General features: G+C 48.0%; 1 protein-coding gene across 5 annotated transcripts in view; it reads left to right on the top strand.

The window, feature by feature from the left end:
* The window catches only part of ZSCAN2 (zinc finger and SCAN domain containing 2), a 30,676-nt gene extending 10,916 nt beyond the window's left edge, over positions 1-19,760 (top strand). For 3 of the 5 annotated variants that reach the window (XM_082617269.1, XM_082617268.1, XM_082617270.1), the window contains exon 3: positions 6,772-9,503. In XM_082617269.1, coding sequence (XP_082473395.1) covers positions 6,772-8,213 — 1,442 coding nt within the window. In that variant the 3' untranslated portion in view covers positions 8,214-9,503. Of the gene's footprint in view, positions 1-6,771; positions 9,504-19,682 lie in introns of those variants that run through there. The other 2 variants (XR_014293709.1, XM_082617272.1) reach the window with 2 other exon arrangements.
* Positions 19,761-21,571: the final 1,811 nt, after the last annotated feature.

Here is a 21,571-nt window from a genome sequence, read left to right as displayed (position 1 = left end):
GGTAAAATATATAACATAAAATTACCATTTTAACCATTTCTAGGTGTACAGTTCAGTGGCATTAAGTACGTTCACATTGTTGTGCAGCCATCACCACCATCCATCTCCAGAACTTTTTCCTCTTCCCAAACTGAAACTCTATACCCATTAACAGTAACTCCGGGTTTCCCTGGTGGCACAGTGGTTAAGAATCCGCCTGCCAATGCAGGGGACACGGGTTCCATTCCTGGTCCAGGAAGATCCTACATGCCGCAGAGCAGCTAAGCCCGTACGCCACAATTGCTGAAGCCCGCGTGCCTAGAGCCCGTGCTCCACGACAAGAGAAGCCACCGCAATGAGAAGCCCACGCACCGCAACAAAGAGCCCCTGCTCACTGCAACTAGAGAAAGCCCGTGCGCAGCAACGAAGACCCAACGCAGCCAAAAATAAATAACTAAATAACTAAATAAAATCTATTTAAAAAAACCCCACTAACTCCCCTTCTGTCCCCACAACCCCTGGCAACCACCATTCTGCTTTCTGTCTCTATGAATTTGCTCTAGTAGTTTCAGGGGAGATCAAAACATTTAGAAAATGAGACCCCTTCTTTCCTATTTCCTTAATGCCTGACTCATCTCTGAGTTTTCTCTACTGGAGATCTGGCCATCCAACCGCTTGCTCACAAGCCTGCTTCCTCAGAAGCCTGCCTCCCTGTATCCAGTCTCATCCACAAAATATGCTCATTTTGAAATAGCAAACACTCTTTCTACTGGTGAAGTTCCTTTTTAAAGAAAATTCCCAGCTCTTACCATCTCATCCCGTCTCTACTCATTAACATGTCGATGAAGTTATTCCCCTTTTATCTGACCACATCAGCTTCTGAGTTTTCATTTTCTTAATTGACCACCAACAAAAAAAGAGAATTGCCTGCAGTTGAATGTACTCTATACTCTTGATTTCACCAGTGTCACCTTTTCTTGAGGAGGAGCTTGGGAGGAACCAGGATCCCTCATCCTTCCCAGCTCAGTGATTTTTTTTTCCCATTTGGAGGCCCTTGTTAAGTCAGATTGCCCGAAGGGTGCTCTTTTCTGTCCTTTAGAAAGGCTCCCGTGCCTCTGTGTTATCAGAGATCAACCTTAAAAGAACTCTCAACCTTCCTTTGTCCTTCCCTGGAGTATAACAGTCTTGAATCTTTGTCTACGTAAAGGAGGATAGGACTGGTCCTTAAGCAGCAGACAGTGGGGGGTGGTTATTGGGTCTGGATTCTGCTCAGATGGGCCTCTGCAGTGAGGTGACAGAGGAAGATAATCACACAAATTAAGCATCATGTTTAAAGGCTCCCAGATTATAAAGGAATTCTCATTGTCTAATAGTTCAGTACTAATTTTTTTCCCTTTAAATCTTTGATCTATTTGAGATTTGTCCTAGTATGGGTCCAACTGAAATTTTTCTATTTGACTTAACTGGTTGTTCCCAGCATTATGAATGCTGGTGTCTTTTGGATGTGGTGTCTTTTCTCCATGGATTTGAGAGGCTACCCTTATATTCAACGTATGTTAGATTCCCATGGTCATAGAGATTATTTTTTTCTGTTCCACGAGATGATTTTTTTCTGTTCCACTGGTCTGTCTATTCATGAGCCACCTGAATTAAATTCTGAATTCACATGTATTAAATTCTGAATTCACATGTCTGTTCAGTCTATTTCTGGAGGTTTGGTTTTGTTTCATTGGTCTGATTGTCTATTAATGTTTGAATTACAGTAAGTCCCCTACGTACAAACAAGTTCTGTTCCGAGAGCATGTTCGTAAGTCCAGTTTGTTCATTAAGTCCAACAAAGTTAGCCTAGGTACCCAACTAACACAATCGGCTATGTGGTATTGTACTGTAACAGGTGTATAATACTTTTCACACAAATAATACATAACAAACAAGTAAACACAAAAAATAAAACATTTTTAATTTTAAAGTACAGTACCTTGAAAAGTACAGTAGTATAGTACAACAGCTGGCATCCAGGGGCACGTTCATGTCTTTGAAAGTTCATAATTTGAAGGTTTGTATGTAGGGGACTTACTGTATTGAGATTTTATGTTTTAACATTTGACAGAGATAGTTGCTCCCCACCTTACTCCCCTCATTTCAGTCATTAATCTTATCTACAATAATGTTTATTTTTGTACTGTTAAAGACTCTTATACTTCAGTTACATGATTTGCCAGTTTTAAATGATAAACTTTGAACTCCCAGGTATACAGATGAGGCAGTTAATGAATATATCCTATATCCCAGTTTCTTCCTCACAACCCCAATTTTGGTTAGCATGTCATTTCTACATGGCTATGTAACATTTACATTCTCTTTTTTCACTCTAATCGCCACAGTAGTTTTAGACGTTGTTCTAAAGTTAAATGTATCTGTTCAGCCCCAGTCCTTTTGCTCTAGCATTGCCTTTGTCTCGTGGTTGACCGAAATTCATCTCCCAATAGTTTCCTCAAGGAGGGTCATAGGAACAATATTCTGCGAACTTGTGTATATTCAGAGCTGTTGGCCTGTAAACTTTATGCTTGAAGGACAGTTTTGTTGAACGTAAAATCCTTGACATCCGTTTTCTTTTCTTGCATGTCTTATAGCTCTTGCTGTACGATCTGCAGGGATTGAATGTTACCGGAGAGAAATTTGAGACTGGTTGATTTTCTTGCCCCATATAAGTGATTTGATCTTTTTACCTTGTTGTCTCCTGTCTCATTAGTAACCACCCTGGGGTAGTTTTCCTTGGCACACAGTGTACCTGTCAAGGGTTCCTCTATCTTTTTTTTTTTTTTAATGTATTTACGTATTTAATTTTTTGACCACGGGGCACATGGGATCTTAGTTCCCTGACCAGAGATCGAACCTGCGCCCCCTGTGTTGGAAGTGCAGAGTCTTAACCACTGGACTGCCAGGGAAGTCCCATCAAGGGTTCTTCTATCTTTATAGATTACACTTGAAGGATTTGTTCTATTCCTTTGGCTTAGTTTCCTTTTTTGAGAACTATAGTTATATATTTATTGATTCTCCTTTTATCTCACTTTGGTTTCTGTCATTCTCTTTAATCTTTTTTTGAACTTTATTTTTTTTTATACAGCAGGTTCTTATTAGTTATCTATTTCATACATATCAGTGTATACATGTCAATCCCAATCGCCCAATTCATCCCACCACCACCACCCCGCCCCGCTTTCCCCCCTTGGTCTTTAATCTTTCTAACTTCTTTCTATGTTTCCATCTCACTTCAATTCTCCCTTTCCCTTCCTGTGCTTTCCAAGGTGCCTATTTTCCTTTGTGTTCCTCCCCGTTTTGTCTTCATTTCTCTGGATTTTTTTCCCTTCTTCCCAGCTCACATTTCCTCTATTCCTGTTGTCTCTTCTCAACTTCTACTTTGTGGTCTTCCTTCACAGAGGCAGTTGCTTCACTTAACATTTTTTAGGGATGAAAAATGGTCATTTTTCTCAATAACAATAATTCCCGTGATTCACTTGGAAAAGTCAAGGCTCTCTCCACTGCTTTACAGAAACAGAAAGCTTCCTGCACACACAGCTCATCTGTGTGATTCTGTATAATTGTAGCCTCACCTCCCTTGCTTCTCCGGATCAAAGAAGCCAGCCCTGCTCACCCCAGTTCCCAATGTACCGATGCACTTGAGGGTGAGTCCCTGACCCTCAGGAAGTGATTTTCTGCCTGAGCTTTTTGAGACACTGCCCCCAAGAGCGCCCCCCTCCTACTTTCCATGCTTGTTCTCGTCACTTTTTCCCTCCTTGGCTTCTGCCCAGTCTCTGCTGTTTTTGGAAGCCCTTACATGTATTTTGTTGTCTGCAAATTAATCTCCCTCCTGATCTCACTGAAAACGAAGTCTGAGTTTTTGTTTTCCCTGTTGCTTCTGAGCTCAGCCTGGAACATACCAGTTCTGATTTTAGGGCAATGAAAAACCTTATTAACTACTGTCCCTATTCGGAAGAGAACAACTACTAAGGTCATCACAAAAGGGTTTTGGGTCATGTTAGCTTGAAGAAAATGAATCAGGGCCTCAGCCTGGAGGTTCTTATAGAAGAGATAATAGCAGAGCTCTGTGATAGAAACTTGCAAAAGAACAGTCTTGCAGGATGTTGAGGAAGCACAGAATTTCTGGCCCTAGCCAGGTGGGAGCTTGCATGGTGCCCCTCATTCCTGTATCCATCCCCTGGAGATCTGGGGGAGGGGGGCCAGAGGGCAATTATAGGAGTCCACAGATTACCAGCAGCATATATGTCAGTGTGAGCATGAAATGTAATTATATGCTTAATTGCAAGTTTAAGTAGATCTTATTTTGACTAAAGACATGAGTGGAACCAAGGTTCAACCTGAGATATGCAGGCCACATTGTATCATGTTCATATATGGAAATTTACATTAACTTATAGAGACTAATAATCACTGAATTGAGCATCTAACCTTAAACAGTTTATCAGCATTAACAATGGAAATGTCACTAGGACTTTGTGTAATTATTTTGCTAATTGTCTTCCTTGCTATGAATGGAACTACTTTCTTATGAGGTCTAATGTGTGATGTTAGGTCTTAGTAATAATCAGGCTATCACCTTTATCAATAAAAGCATTGACTGACTTCTGTATACTCTATAGAATTTTTAAAAAGGGTGAAGATACCTTACAGAAATAGAGCACAAAGAAATTATAGTAAAGAAGAAAATATTGGGAAGGAAAAAATGAAATGAAAGAACACAAATTGCATGCTGTGAAAACATCCAGTGTTCCTGCCCTGAGCTTCTGGCTCCAAGCTTCCAAGCAGGCAAGGCAAAGAGGGAGCCACAGTCAGGGGCATGAGGCAGACACAGATCACTCAGAAGAGCAGCAGCTCCTTTTGATATTTCCATCAGAGAGAAATTTCCTCCTCTGGCTGATCAAGAGGATATTGTGTGGTATAAACAATGTCATCAACAACTTCCTGGCAGCATTAATGTTCCTGACAGCTGCTGACTTAAAAAAGTGCACAATGTGAGAGTTGAGGGTTAAGTTTTATTTGGGAGAAAATGAGAACTATAGCTCGGGAGACAGCATCTCAGGTAGCTCTGAGAAACTGCTCCAGACGTAATGGGGGAGGTCAGTATAGATGTGATTTTGGTGAAGGGGGAGTATATTGCAATCAAGCACATATTTTTTTGCAGAAGGTTTTTGCTAGTCTCGTGAAGTTTACTGCTAGTCCCAAGGAGCAGACGTCACCATGAAGGAATTGAGTGCTTTTCTAGGTACGAGGAGATGCAAGAATTGGGCTCATAAAATGGTCTCCTGAAAATATTAACTATCTGAAGACCTGTTCTGCCAGTTTTTCCCAGAGCACGGAGGGCCTCATTTCTGCTCTCCACCCTGAACTCCTTTCAGGGGGAGTTGAAAGTCAGCAGCTGCAGCAGCATGTGATTTAGTCCTTGTAGAGGTGGATGGCAAGTGCCAATTTGTAGCTGACACAGCCATTAATTTTTTTATTTTTTACTTTTTAAAATATTGATTAACAATGTCATGTTAGTTGATAGAAGTTCATTTCTTTTTAATTTTTTACTTTTTGGCTGTGCTGCACGGTATGCGGGATCTTAGTTCCCCGACCAGGGATCGAACCTGTGCCCCCTGCAGTGGCAGCACGGATGCTTAAGCACTGGACCACCAGGGAAGTCTGTGATTAATTTCTAATGACCCTTCTTAGAGTGTTCATCAGTGTCAGCCAGAGCCATTAAACCAACACGCAGTTCAGTGAACACAGTTCTGCCGGTGTCAGAGCAGTGTGATCCAGGCCCACAGCTCTGCTGGCTTGATCCTGGGACAGACTTTAGAGTCTATCATTTAAGGAAGGGAATGCATGTTCTTCCAGCAGTCCTCCCTCATGATTTGTTTCACCCAAACGTTTGCTAAGTATTGGGCAGTAGTTTGGCAAGTTTCTGGAAGGTAGATATTTTGTATTACCAATGGGAGATCTATCTGTAGACTCTCACTGCAGGTAAATTTGAGGGCTCTTTTTTTTTTTTTTTTTTTTTGGCTGCGTAGCATGTGGGATCTTAGTTCCCTGACCAGGGATCAAACCCGTGCCCCTATAGTGGAAGTGCAGAGTCCTAACCACTGGAGCACCAGGGAAGTCCCCAAATTTGAGGGCTCTTTTAACTGCCCACTTACTTGGTTCCAGTCATGTGTATAGACACCTAGAGTCCTTGTTGCTGGTGCCCTGTCATCTTGTCTCTGTCTTACTTAAATGTCAACTAATAAGATTATAATCATCAGACATTTTAATGCACAGAATTATTATATAAGCTCCATTTGAAAGGATACTGAGCTTTAGGGGAATATCTGTGGTACCAATAAGAAACTCATTCATTCATTCATCAAATTTAATAGAGCACCTACTAAGCATCGAGCACTATGGTGAGTATTGGGGACTGTGTACCCTGTTGCTTTCCTTTGATCAGGAATTTGAAAATTCCCACCTGATCTCATTTCCCAGTGGAGAAACAGGTAGAGACCTGGAACCCACATCTTTAAGACTTAGAAATTCTGGGTGATCACCATAAAGATATGAGACCTGGCAACTGGATAACCAGTTAGAAGGAAATAAACCTGTTTTGTTTTGTTTTTTTTTTTTAAGTTTTGAGTGTTCTCTAGCCTTTTTATTTTCACTCAAAGTTTAATTCATTTTAAATTTCCCCTTTGGTTTTCTTTTCTCATCATTACAGGAAATTGAGTACAAATTGTACAATTTTCTTCATTGTTTCAGATTTTGAGATCCAGAGTGAAAATGGGGAGAACTCTAACCAAGACATATTTGAGGATGTTGAATCACATGAAATGTTCTCCGAAATGCCTGAGGGGGAAGGCATTCCACAATCTGACTGGGAAAGTGACTTGGAGAGAGACTGCAGCTCCCGGGGGCCCCGGGGAAACACCCCGGGGGAGGACCATGGGGAGGTGCCACCCCAGGGCAGGGAAGTTGGACAGCTCATAGGCCTTCAGGGCACCTACCTGGGTGAGAAGCCCTATGAGTGTCCCCAGTGTGGGAAAACCTTCAGCCGGAAATCCCACCTCATCACACACGAGCGGACCCACACAGGAGAGAAATACTACAAATGTGACGAGTGTGGAAAAAGCTTTAGTGATGGTTCCAACTTCAGTAGACACCAAACTACTCACACCGGGGAGAAACCTTATAAGTGCAGGGACTGTGGGAAAAGCTTCAGCCGGAGTGCAAACCTCATAACCCACCAGAGGATCCACACGGGAGAGAAACCCTTCCAGTGCGCCGAGTGCGGCAAGAGTTTCAGCAGGAGCCCCAACCTCATCGCCCATCAGCGGACTCACACGGGGGAGAAACCGTACTCGTGCCCCGAGTGCGGCAAGAGCTTCGGCAACCGGTCCAGCCTGAACACGCATCAGGGGATCCACACGGGAGAGAAGCCCTACGAATGTAAAGAATGCGGCGAAAGCTTTAGTTACAACTCCAACCTCATCAGGCACCAGAGGATCCACACAGGAGAGAAGCCATACAAGTGCCCTGACTGCGGACAGAGGTTCAGCCAGAGCTCGGCCCTCATCACCCACCGGAGAACTCACACGGGAGAAAAACCTTATCAGTGCAGTGAGTGCGGGAAGAGCTTCAGCCGCAGCTCCAACCTGGCCACTCACCGGAGGACCCACCTGGTGGAGAAGCCCTACAAGTGCGGGGAGTGCGGGAAGAGCTTCAGCCAGAGCTCCAGCCTGATTGCACACCAGGGGATGCACACGGGCGAGAAGCCCTACGAGTGCCTGACATGTGGGGAGAGCTTCAGCTGGAGCTCCAACCTCATCAAGCACCAGAGGATCCACACGGGTGAGAAGCCCTACAAATGCAGTGAGTGTGGGAAAGGCTTCAGCCAGCGCTCCCAGCTGGTGGTGCACCAGAGGACCCACACGGGTGAGAAGCCCTACAAATGCCTCATGTGCGGCAAGAGCTTCAGCCGGGGCTCCATCCTGGTCATGCATCAGAGAGCCCATCTGGGAGACAAGCCATACAGGTGTCCCGAGTGCGGGAAAGGCTTTAGCTGGAATTCAGTCCTCATCATACACCAGCGAATCCACACTGGGGAGAAGCCCTACAAATGCCCCGAGTGTGGCAAAGGCTTCAGCAACAGCTCCAATTTTATCACACATCAGAGAACTCACATGAAGGAGAAACTTTACTGAAGGGGCAGAGAGGGAAGGTGAGGGACTGGCCCAGGAGGGCACTTGCCACTCTGCCCCCAGACAGGGATGTGTCTGTAGAAGAGCCATTCTTCCTAAAGGCTTGTTGGGGATCTTTGCCAGAGTCTTACCCCTGCTCACCCTCATTTCTAGGATCCCATCGTCTTAGTGGTTAGAGTCAAACCCCGAGAACAGAGCGTAGGAATGGAAGGTCGGAAAGCTGGGGCTTTTTCTGTCACGTTTCTCGACTTGATTGGGTCCTTCTCTCTTGATCCTCTGTGCCCCAGTTTCCTCTTTGGTAGAACAGGGGGGATATTTCTCTGTGTGGAACGGAAGACAGCATGGCCCACATTTTAGAGAAATACCAGAAACCTGTTGGTGTTGTCTGGTCGTTCTGCTGCCAGTTGTTGGGCTAAGGTGCCTTCACCCGAGCTGCTGGCATCCCAGGACCCCTGCCATTGCAGAACTGGCCCTTCCTGCCTTTGTGTCCTGGGGTTTGATTTTGGGTCAAGGTGGAGGGGCTTCTCCAATTGTGAGTCATCCGCATGAAGCTAAAGCCCTTTTCTCGTTCTAGAAAGTGTCAGGAACACCGAAACACGAGGGAGTCTGGCCCAGAAGCAGTGTCCCAGTACCTTTCCATTGATAGGAGTTGCCCAGGGCCTGCCAGGGAAGGCATAAACGGAGGAGATGTATGTGTTTGCTCTTGTCTCTGCTTACTGTCCTGGGGTAAGTCGGCTGTGGTTCGGCGGGGACACGTTTATTCTTGCAGGGTTTCAGTTTTTGAGCGTGAGGTGAAGTCAGAGCCGCCAGCTGCCTCCCCCTGGTGGATGGTATTTCTGTCTTGTTCAGGGTGAAATAGTCCTGCACTCTGCAGGGTCACCTTGTGTCTTTACCCCCCAGATACATGGCCCCGTAATCATCACTCTGTGCACTTGTCGTTTTTATCTTATATATGCAGATCTAGAATTCTGTCTGGTAGCTTTTGTATACAAAGAACGTTATTTTTAAGGAAGTGTTGATTTTGAGGACACATCACCTGTACTCTGGAGAGATTTGGGCTTGAATCAAGAGTTGTCCTACAGATGTTGCCCTTGATCTTGGGATGCTACCAGGGCTTTGTTCTTGGGTCCATGAGCTGTGAAACAGTAAAGACAGGATGATAGCAGGTGAAGGGGTTTGTTAGGAGGGAAGAGGAGGGTAAATAGGCTTTTCTCTCCTACACATAGGGCCTGCCCTCAGAACACACCTTGGTTCTTACAGGGTGGATGCTCCAAATTGCCTAATAAACTTGAGTCCCACTCTTTTCCTGAGTCTGTCTTTTCACATGTGTTAAAAACCCGAACTTGACAAACCCATATCTCACTTCCCCACCCCACCCACCTCCTGCCCCAGGCTGGAAGTGTTCCAAGACCTTTAGGGGGAAAGAAGTCACTTGCTTCAAAGAGCACACCTTTGGGTGAACCTAGTCCTGTGTGCTTGACCAGTGCACCCACCTCTCCACTGCTCTTTGCTAACTCTGCATCCAGTCTGTCAACCAACACTTGGAGCGGCAGCTTTGGCTAAGGTGCCAGATGATTCCCAATGGTCTCCTTGGGAGGAGAATCAACTAAGTTAGACACAAGGAAGCTCTGGGCAGTAGCAGTTGTTACACCAAACCACGTAGGCTGTGAAATCCCCGTCACCGATTCCATTCCTTCACTTACAGGGCAAACATTTACTGAGGGCGTGTGTACCATCACCATGCTAGGTGCTGGAGAAAGGTTGTGAACAAGAAGTTCCGTTACCCGTCATCATGCCGCTTTACTAGGAGAAAGATTTCCATCTGTCTGGGAAGATACAAGAGCTGCCCTGCCTGTAAGGGAGAGTGGACAGGAGGGTTTCCTAGGTGGCATTCAGTTCTAGAATTTGGGTTGTAGAAGATGGTGGTTCTTCTCTTTCCCTTAAGCTCAACTTGAGAAAAGAATTGATATTAAGGTTTTTAAACCTTTCTAACTAAATTTCTTTTTTTATTCCTCCCTACCTGGTATAAACACAAAATGTCCTGGAAAGAAAGGAAACCAGATTAGCTGAAATTGCAGAATTAGACTGGAACCAGGTTGGGGAAATGACAAATGGTGGTTCTAGAAAGGTTGAGAGCCCATTGCTTCCTGTCCTTCTTGCACCTAGAGGGGGTCTGCAGAGGCAAGGAGGGGTCTTCATGCTGGATGTGTCGGATGGAAGGACACAGCCTTCTTCCCCTAAAAAAAAACGTCAAGAAGCCCCAGCCCCCCGGAAGATCTGCCTCTGCCACATCTTTGTTCACAACTCAATTACACCTGTGTCTCTATAACAAAGACTATTTCCCCTTCAAGGTACATATATTTAGGGACCGAGTTTTTGTTACCAGTTTGTTTCTAAGTTCATGGGAACAGCCTTGGGACCATTAAAAACCTACAGTAAATGGTTTTTTTAAAGGCATCTGCTTTACCCTCAGCGTGGCCCCCAGGCCCACCTCAGCAAGTCTTTCACGTAAGTGAAAGCAAGTGACTTTGGTCACTTCCCTCTCCCAGGCCCCGCAGTGGCCGCCCTGTACCCATTGGCCCTCAGACCCACGCCAGCCCCCAGGCTCTGCTCACCTCTGAGAACCTTGAACCTGCCAAGTGTGGCCTCCCTCAGTGTCCCAACCAGCAAACTTCTGTGTATCAAACCCTGTCACTTCCTTGCCTCCGGGCTCAGCCGAGATGTGTGCTTTTGGTTTAATAGTCATCTATCTCCACCTGTCACTTGCCGCCACCTCCCTCCAGGACTCAGGACCTTGCTCATCTGCTATTTCCTCTCTCGATTTCCAGTCTATCCCTCTCTACTGGCTTCGTCCTGCAACTTACTCACCTCCTGCCCTTGTTCCTAGAGCCTCAAACTTGCATGTTCATAACTCAAGTCCCCCACCTGCCTCCCTTGATCAGGGTGCTGGTTCCACAGGTGTATTTCCTCGTTGTGAGTAGCACTGCCATCCACTCGGTGTCACCCAACCCAAAAACCTAGGAGTCGTCCAAGACTCTTCTTCCCTCGAATCCCTTAGACCCGTTTGGAAACCAAGCCCTTCTCAACTTTTCCCAGCCCCGACCCCCCTGGCCTAGTTCAGACCCCTTACCGACACTGCAAAAGCCCCCTTCCTGGTGCCCCAAGTTCCCTCTGGCCCTGCTTCCCACTACTCCATCCTCTGTGTTGTAGCCAGAGTGAGCGTCCTTCCACAGCAAAGAACTGAGCCTGTCACTACCTAGCTTAAACCCTCCGGGGCTCCCCCATCCCCCTAAGGAGGCCACAGGCCTTGGAGGGCAGATGAGGTCTTCCTGATGGGGGCCTCTGTGGAACCTCACGTTCATACCTGGCCTTGCCCTCGTCACCACACCTCTATGCCCTTGACCATCCTCGCCCCCTGGCAGCTCCCCTCAATGTGCCCTGCTGGGCCTCGTCTCTCTGCTCACTCTGCTCCCTCTTCTGGATTGCTGGGCTGCCCTCTCTGCCCAGGGCACACCTGCGCATCTTTGAAGACTCAGCCTGGGTACCACCCCCTTCGTGAGGTCTTCCCTGCACTTGCCTGGCAGACGTGACCCTGCCCACCACACCCCTGAGCTCTCCAATTTCGGTGCCTGTGACTCTCATTGCATTGACCTGTTACATGATTCTGCCCTGTCCCTCTTCGAGTTTTTATGCTCACACCCCTACTGAGGTTCCAAACTCTCTCCAGCACTCAGAGCAGGGCCTGGCATGTGATAGGAAGTCAATAAATATTTGCCAATTGGGTTCTCTCCATACAGTTGTATGTAAATGCAAGAGGCGGATGGAGCCCAAAATTCTGACCTGGAAAATGCGTTAAGTTTCCTACACTTCCCTTTGGTAAGATGATTAAGTTAGTTTTAACTTCAGTGACCTTTCACCTCAGTTAATTTATTGGTATCAGTGAATGGAGACACAGCGAAAGACATTTATAAAAACCAACCCACCAACCAGAATCCTAACGAAAAAGCTTTTATTTTCAAAATGTCACAGATCATCAAAAGTCATTGAAAAACATGCATCCCCTTTCTTATAGCTCAATCCGTAGTACACCATCTATTTCTCTTCTCTCTGGGCAAGCAGTGAAGCTTGGAGACTTTATCTTACTGTCACCCTTTTAATCCCAGGGTATTCGTATAACTATATCCTGAGACAGTTCTTCTTGTTTTAACTTTTTGTTGAAACATAACACACAGTGACTTCCCTGGCGGTTCAGTGGATAAGACTCCACACTTCCAATGCATGGGGTGCGGGTTCAATCCCTGGTCAGGGAACTAAGATTCCACAAGCTGCCCGGCACAGCCAAAAAAAAAAAAGAAGAAGGGAAATATAACACATAGATAAGTGTACAGCTCATATAATTTTTACAAACTGTATACACCTGTGTAACCAGCACCCTGGTCAAGAAACAACTTAGCAGCACCCCAAAGTCCCCCCGTCAGGTCCCCTCTGGGTCAGTAATTTGTCTCCTCCTGACCCTGTTCTGAAGTTTGCAGTGGGGCAGGTGGAGTGTTGGGAGCTGAACTGACCTGGCTCTAGACACACTTGTGCCACTAGCCACACACCCTCACTTTTAATAGAGATTTTACATTTTGAGGCAGGTCATCATGAGACTTCCTCTTGTTTTTCATGGAATTTTATTTCCTTTTGGGTTGCATTTCTGGTTTACAATAAGCCATAGTAGCTTAGTGTAACACAATTTATGGAAGGGTTACTCTGCACAGGCACTGTGCTAAGCTCTTTCCATGTGGGTCTCAATCCTGACAACAACCCTATGAGGTAGGTAAGTATCCCTACTTTACAGATGAGGAAGTGGAGACTCAGAGGAGAGGTTCAGCAGGTACCTTGCCCTGCACCTGTAGCTTAACCACTCAACTCCTGAAGTCAATAACCCCGCTGCATTATTACAGCCACGAGAAACACCTAACGAACAAATGGAGAGAATAACAAAACATTAAAATAAGAACAGCATATTGGCTACTCCCCTAGTATCAAGATGATCCACAACTGTAACTGGTCCTTCCTTGCACGTGACTGGTGGTCGCCCTCCCCAACCCTTTATCCCTGATGGGGAGTCCTGTCTCATAACCAGGGAGCTGTGCAGGGGCCCAGTGTGCTGGGCTTGCCCTTCCCACAGTCTCTCACAGACAGACCTGGAGTTTTTCAAATGCAGGGCCATTTTAACCTCCCTGCTGCCTGGCCCTGTTAAGCTATTTCAAATCTCTGGACAGAATATTAGAGTCTTTTTCCTTTCTCTCACCCTCTTGACTTGATAAAATAGCCCGTGGCCACAGAGGAAGTGAAAGTGGAATCGCACGGATGATGCTCAGATTGTGAGACAGAAGGTTGCAGAGCCTGGTGGAGAGTAGGGGCTGTGGTTAATTCCCTTTGTCGCTCCACCCAGCCACTGGTGCAACTGAGCCCTTGCCTCTGGCATCAGCAGAGGCTGTGGCTCCTGGGCCTACCTGCCCCTCACTCCCTCGCCCCTGCTCACTCTTCCCAGTGTCCCAACTCTGTGAATTTTCCATCCATTCAAAGGCCCACGGCAGCTATAGAAGAACGGCTGCTGGGAGGAGGAAGGCCTGGCTCCAAGGAAACACTTTGCCCAGGCTCCTCACAGCTCACAGGCCTTGGCAGGCACAGTGTCTCTGCCGTTTGTTTACACTGTCGGTGTCAGGGCAGGAGGCCTGCCAGGATGCCTCAGGGGGTGGCACATCTTGGCAGATTTACCACTCACGAGTTCCAGTCCCTAGGTTTCGTGGTGCAGGCACCCAGAGATGACCAGACACTGGGTGGGAGGCTCCTGGTAACTAAATTTCCAAGAGACCAATATTCCAGAAGCCCAATTATTATTCATTTACATTGGGGATCTCCAATCCCAAGCCACTTTCAGAGCACCCCTTGTTCCTGGTCTACAGTGACTGAAAACTGAAATGGTGGCTTTGTGATCAGACGGTGGCTGGTGAGCACGGATTGAAAGAAAGGAGTCATGTGACGCACCCCCCTCGGGTGATGAATGCTGCACTTCAAAATCCCCTTCTTGGGGCTTCCCTGGTGGCGCAGTGGTTGAGAGTCTGTCCCCCGATGCAGGCGACACGGGTTCGTGCCCCGGTCCGGGAGGATCCCACATGCCGCGGAGCGGCTGGGCCTGTGAGCCATGGCCGCTGAGCCTGCACGTCCGGAGCCTGTGCTCCGCAGCGGGAGAGGCCACAACAGTGAGAGGCCCGCGTACTGAAAAAAAAAAAAATCCCCTTCTCTTCCCTGCCCACCCCCCAGCGCTGTCGGCTCCGTCCCCAAGATTGCCTCGTTAACTTTTTTTTTAATTAATTAATTTATTTTGGGCCGCGTTGGGTCTTCGTTGTTGTGCGCAGGCTTTCTCCAGTTGCGGCGAGTGTGCGCTGCTCTTCGTTGCGGTGTGCGGGCTTCTCATTGTGGTGGCTTCTCTTGTTGTGGAGCACGGGCTCTAGGCACGCAGGCTTCAGTAGTTGTGGCATGCAGGCTCACTAATTGTGGCTCGTGGGCTCTAGAGCACAGGCTCAGTAGCTGTGGCTCACGGGCTCAGTTGCTCCGTGGCATGTGGGATCGTCCCAGACCAGCGCTCAAACCCGTGTCCCCTGCATTGGCAGGCGGATTCTTAACCACTGCGCCCCAGGGAAGCCCTCGTTAACACTTTCTTCCAGGTTTCCCTGATGAACACGCCCCCTTCCACAGACAGGTTAGTGTCACTGGTTAAGTTGGAGTTAAGTGGACGATCCAGTGGGCTTAGGAGACAGTGGTCTCCACTCAGTACACCTGGCTGTAATTAGTTGAATTCTTAGAGGACACGCTTATTTCTTTCATCTCAAAATCCTTGTCTCCTTACACACTGCTTGTAAATCCCTCTGTGCCATGTTTTTCAAAACATATCAGTGGTCTAGAAACCACCCTCTTGCTGAAGAGTTTCAGCACTATTGTCACTTGCCTCTCTCAGCTGTCCCATGTGATGCTGCCTTTCTGCGTCACTAGCTCCTGCCTGTCTCCCTCCTGTTCCTGTCCTGAGATCTGTGGCGCAGCAGACGGGGTATTGGGAGCCAAAGAGACCTGACAGGCCTGGTTCTAGACACACCTGTGCCCCTAACTAGCAGCATGACTAGGGCAAATCACTTCTGGAGATCTCGTTTTTCCTCACCTGCTCAGCTGATGCCCGTGCTTGCACTTCCCGTTCCAGAAGGCTGCTCGAAATCACTCAGTGTGGCGGTGAACGTTGAAATCCTACTGTCTGTGGTAATATTAATAACTCAGATCGAATGGAACCTGCTTTCACCAAAGAATAGACCTTTCTAGGTTTCTGAGACCAACTGTCCTCTGAGGGACCAGAAAGCTTTAGCTGGGAAAATATCTCATCTGTGTAGACTCTTCGGGGGGCCTCTAGTCCCAGTCCTTGGGGAGTGTGGCTCGCAGCTCAAGGGCACATATGCAAGTCTTCTCGTTTGGAGGATTGGATGTGGTGTTGATGGGGAAGGTGATAGGAGCTAGGTTTCGGATGACCCTTTCCAGGTTTGATTTTGCTTCCAGTGAAAGTTCCATTGGCTCAGGAGATCCCTGAGTTAAGGGAATGGCGCATGGAATACTTGGATTAGTCATTTTCCCTTTTTGTAACAGTGGAACCACCTTTTCAAGTGAAATCTTGCAACAATAGAAAACATGTAAAAGCAGAGATGCTCTGGTGACTGGATGGTGAGAACCCAAAGCGCTCTCCCAGGCTGGGTTTTTGCCCCACCTCACTGGTACCTGAGGCAGCTCTCTGGAACTTCTGGGCTAGGCTGGTTTGAAAGCTAGCTGTGTGTGCATCCTGAAAGTGCTGGCCTGAGTTTTCCACATTAGCCCTCTTGGAACTAAAATCAAGAGGCTAGAAGGAATCTCCATGGCCCAGACTTGTAACTGGATTTAGGACTCTACAGAGAGCCTCCCTTGTTGTTCTGTTCTTCCCTTGCCCCAGCGCAGGCTGCCCCTCCTGGGGGGAATTGTAGCTTCACCCACCTTCTGTTGAATTTTAGATCTTTTATCTGTTAAATAGGGAGTGAGACCTAACTAGGCAAAATTTGTTGTCAGAAGCAAACCAGATAAAATATGCAAAAGTGAAGTATAGTTTCCTGCCCCCTTTCCCTGAGGGTGCGCCTTCTTTCCTCCTGGGCTCTCCCAGCTGCTCTCCAGTATCTCCTTCCAGTCTTTTCCTTTAAAGCACCTCCATTTAGCACTTATCACACTGCATTGGAGTTGTTCACCATTTCATTTTAGAAAATGCATCCTCTGCCAAGTGCAGAGTAGGGGCTGCACTAAGAGGAGGAAGTGTTTCGCTTGTCCCAAAGTATCTGCTCTACAATTGATTGTTAAATGAATAAGCGTCAATGATATTCATCTTGAATCACCCAGGACCGTGCACGCAGGAAATGAGGAAGTGTGTGTGTGTTAGGCAAGGGGGAGGATAGTGGTGAAGCATTACCACAGTGGGCAACTATGCCAGAAAAGTACTTTAAGAGGCAAAACATCTGAACTGGAGTTTCAGCGCCACTCTAAGAGAGACCTGGGGTCCAAGCTGCCTGGGTTTAGTCACCTGTATAATAGGATTAAATACGGATTAACAGGGATAAACACCCGCTTTCAACAGTAAGGGAAAACGCTTTGGAAAGGGCCTCTCTTTCAGTGGTCCCCGGGCGGAATAAGGCGAGAAGACGCCACCTCCCCAAATTATCACTGGGGTGGGAGAAGCGAGGCAGGACTACCCTCTCCACGTGCGACGATTATAGTTGCGGCTCCGCACCCCCAAATCCGGCGTGTAGGAAAGTCCCACCCGTCGTCAATGATTCATCTGAAACAAATGGGCGCCTAAGACATCCGCATAAATTACTGGTTAATCCTGCTGTCAGTCTGCAGGCCCTGGTGTAGGCCTAAGGGAAATGTAGTCCGGCCAAGCCCCAGTCTTTCTGGGGCTTGCATTTCCGCTTCCGGTGTTTATGGCTGTCCGAAGGTCTGGACTAGGTGTCTGGTCTCGGGGTGGGAGTGTCGTGTGGGGACTTACTTTGCGTGCCCACAGAGAAGGTACCGCGGAGTCGGGGCCCTCCAGTGGTCGCAGGGCCTCGGCGGACGGGAGCGGCTCTTATCTCGGGCCTGGGCCCGCGCGGGCTGGGCGTGACCGGGCGGAGACGCCGGGTCCCGCGTCCCGCGTCCCGCGTCCCCGCGAGCAGACCCTGGGGCAGGATGCGCCCCTCATGCTGGTGGCGTCCTCCTTCTCTCTGCCCACCTGGCCCGGCGGGGATGACCCTGTCCCCAGGGCCCGCGTTTACACCATAAAGCTTCTAGAGAAGGTCGCCCGCGGGGCAGAGTAGCCTTCCAGTGTAGGTCACGCTCTGCGGGCCAGTCACCCGGTCCACCGCCACCGGGCTGAGCCACTGCCCGTTTCCTGCCAGCTTTGTGACCTTGGGCAAGTTCCTGGGGGTCTCTGAGCCGTGACTGCCTCAGCTTTGAGGGAGTTGAAGCCTGACTATCTCTTAACTTTCGTTCCAACTGTAACATCCTGTGAGTCTGTGATCTTATTATCCTTGCTGTTATATCTTGTAACCTTAACCAGGGTAAATCTCCCTGTTTGGGAGAGAGTTATGATGCCAAGACTGAGGAATCCAGAGAGGACCCGCCCAAATCTGAGAACCCACCCAGAGGCGAGGACAGTTGAGGGTTGGAGCGGTTGAATCTCTGAAGCTTAGAGCGGGCTCCACTCAGGCTCTGCTCTCCAAGGTGCTGCTACCTTGTGTGCAGTCTGGCTCTTGTACTGCGTGTACTTAGCAACACTCTGAAGACCAGTGGCTTGGGAGAATGAGCAATTTATTGTCTCCATTATCTCCATCAGCTCATCCTCATTCTTCTGTATGGATCATTGGCCTTTTCTTGGGGTTCAGGAAATCGCTCTGCAAACACAGCTTCACGTTCCTCTGCTTTCCAACCAGACCACCAGCCCTTGACCCCTACTGTCAGACTTCTGGAGCTGCCTCCCCAGTGACAGAGGGCCAGACTCCATGGGCATCAGGACATGGGGAGGGAGGAACAGGAAGGTTTTTCTTCACCTCAATCCCACTGGGCTAACCCTTGTGATTTTCACTAGAATTCACTCTAATGTATGTCTCTGGCTCTAGAATTTCAAGTTCTACTTAGACTCCTATCTAAAGGTGGCTTCCCAGTGAAGTAAAGGAAGAGGTTTGAACTTCAGAGCACAGCTGCAGGGTTCTTCTCTGATCTGAACAATGGCTGTAGCTGTGGTTGAACAGCAGACTTCTCAAGTACAAGAAGAGCTCCAAACAGTGAAGCTGGAAGAAGATTCCCACTGGGAGCAGGAAATTTTCTTTCAAGGGAGCATCCCTGGACCAGAGACCTCCTGCCAGCACTTTTGGTACTTCCACTATCAAGAAGCATCAGGATCCCGGGAGGCAGTCATCCAACTCCAGAAGCTCTGTCATCAGTGGCTGAGACCGGAGAAGTGTATGAAAGAGCAGATCCTGGAGTTGCTAGTCCTGAAACAGTTCCTGTCTGTCCTTCCCCAGGAGATCCAGGTCTGGGTTAGACAAAAACATCCAGAGAGTGGAGAGGAGGCAGTGGCTCTGGTGGAAGACTTGCAAAAGAACCTGGAAGGCTGGGGCTGCAGGGGAGATATGGAAACTTAGTTCTGAGTAGTTAAAATAGACGAATGTGAGAGACAGAGCCACCTTGGGTTCCCAGCAGTATGGGTGATGTGTACACTTTGCTGTTGGTGTCAGCAGGGAATTTGCTTATTCCCTGGGCCTGGTAGCTGCAACTTTCCTTCCATTTTCAGACTGACTTTTCAGAGGACGCGCAACATGGGTTGCTCTGAGTGTTGGTCCCCACCAGTAAATAAGAGAATTCTTTAAAATAGTTTGAGCACCACTCTGATCCAGGAGGAGCGGATACAACCTATTTTCTCTTTGGAGAACAGCTCTCATTCAGCAGCAGCCAGCCTGAAGCAAGGGGTTTCACTGGTCTTTATTGACATTATTGAACCTTTAGGTCCTGTTGCAAAATAGCTGCCTTGTTGCTTGCTCTCTCTGTATTGTTAGTTTTGCCTAGAGGTTGACAGGAGCAGCCTTGGGAGAGCTGGGTGGGCAGATTGCAGTGGGCCTGGGTTCCAGATCTTATCTCCACAGCATCTCCCACACATCCACACTCCTTACTGCCCCTGCAGTGATTTGCATAAGACTGAGTTCCCCCTTTGCTTCTTTATGTCTGGGGATGATTAAGTTTTAGTGCCTACAGAATCCTGACCATTTCCAGTCCTTGAACAGGGACAGGAGGTGCTGTCAGAGGAGAAGGAACCCTCAGGATCGGTACTAGGTCCCCTAAACATCCATCTGAAGCAAGCAAGCACAGACAGAATCCATGTATCTATTCCAGGCAGTGGTGAAGAGCTCACAGCCAGAACCAGAAGACCAAATGAACCACAGCCCCAAAGTAAAACTTGGATCCTTCCACGAGAGTGGTAAGCAGCTGCAGTGTAGGGAGGGAGAAGGGACCCTCTGTGGGGAGGGCACGAAACCCTCCCTGAGTGCAGGAAGTAGGGTAGAGGGTACAGCTCCTTTCCCTGGGAGGATGTGGCATATAAACTGAGGTTGACCACATGAATCTGTGGGGTCCTCAACAGGCACCTCCAAAGGGAAGAAGAACCTTGGTCGGCATGTTTTGTAAAACTACACAGCAGAGCTGGTGACACCTCTCCTTATGTGAGTGAGACCTTACTGGTCCCAGGAGGTAAGGTGTGGGTACCAGTTTTAGGCCTGGGTGGTAGGAAAGGCACAAGGTAGGGCTAAACTAGAGTGCAGTCATTCTCAAAACAAGTATGTGTCCCCAGACCAATTCAGATGATTCACATGTGTTACCAAAACTGAAGAAGAAAAGCATAAAACGCTGACAGTCAGTAATGTGGATGGATATGGAAGGGAAATCTGGAACTCTCCTTTGAGAAATGTGTTGTTTTGCTTTTTCACCAGTCCTTCTTTGATGGGACAAAGCAGACACTAAGAGAAGGAGGAAGACTCTTCTGTTTACAAACCAGTTGGGCTGGTCCCTGGGGTGGGGCCAAGAAGCATTCCCTCTAATGGCTCCTTTCTCTCCCCCCAGGCCTGCCTGATCCTCAGGCCCTGGCTCTTTCTCCGGAGCACAGCTGTGACCAGGGGGCCATGAGCGGCTCCCAGGTGGGCCAGACATTCCTCTTACTCAGGTCACCTTCTACTACTGAGTGGGGCCCTTTGCACCAATTCTCTTACCTATTGGAAATTCCATAGGAATTTTACCCAGCGGGCAGGCCCAGTAACTTTATAGATTAGGCTCCAAAATTTCATCAGCTTGAAAAATGTTGCCCAAATCTCCTTCCTTGTGTAAGGCAGCACCACAGCTGAGGTAGTGAGGGGTTGTATTAAGTCATTCTTTTCCTTGACTCTAAGATTGCTTGTTTGTGTTAAAAGTAATGGTTATTTCCTTCTTTCGGTATCTGGATCTCGTCCTCATGGTATGCAGGATTGTGTAGTGGGAGAAAAACAAAAGCTTCAGATTCAGACAGTCCTGAGTTCAAATCCCAGCTCTGCTGCATACTAACGGGAATTTTGAGGAAATGTGAAGTTTCCAGTGCAGTGCTTGGTGTTCAGTAAATGGTAGCTTAGTTCTTCCTTTGCTTTCTCTCCTCCCTGTCCCACTCATTGCATTTATTTATTTATTTTAATTAATTAATTAATTTTGGGCATGTGGGATCTTCCCAGACCAGGGCTTGAACCCATGTCCCCTGCATTGGCAGGTGGATTCTTAACCACTGCGCCACAGGGAAGCCCGCCCTTGGACTTTTTTTTTTTTTTTTTGCGGTACGCGGGCCTCTCACTGCTGTGGCCTCTCCCGTTGCTGAGCACAGGCTCCGGATGCGCAGGCTCAGCAGCCATGGCTCACGGGCCCGGCAGCTCCGTGGCATGTGGGATCTTCCCGGACCGGGGCACGAACCCGTGTTCACTGCATCGGCAGGCGGACTCTCAACCACTGCGCCACCAGGGAAGCCCCCCCTCCCTTGGACTTAAAAAAAAAAATTAATATCTCCCCTCCCTGGCATATAAAGTGGTTGGGATTACTAGATTCACCCAACCATTATGTCTTCTTCTTGTCTCCCTGCAAACAGCCTTTTCAACCCACAGACCCTGTGTGAGCTCCCACGTGGAGCAGGAGGAAAAGCCACAGAGCCCAGGTCTTCAGCACTCCAGAGGGAAGGAGAGTGTGAGACTCCCTGGCGGGTTGGGGCAGAGTCA

This window comes from Mesoplodon mirus (genome assembly GCF_964341445.2).
Source record: "Mesoplodon mirus genome assembly, chromosome: 4".
NCBI lineage: Eukaryota > Metazoa > Chordata > Mammalia > Artiodactyla > Ziphiidae > Mesoplodon > Mesoplodon mirus.
The sequence above is the reverse complement of the archived record's forward strand: the minus strand, read 5'-3'. Positions and strand labels throughout refer to the sequence as shown.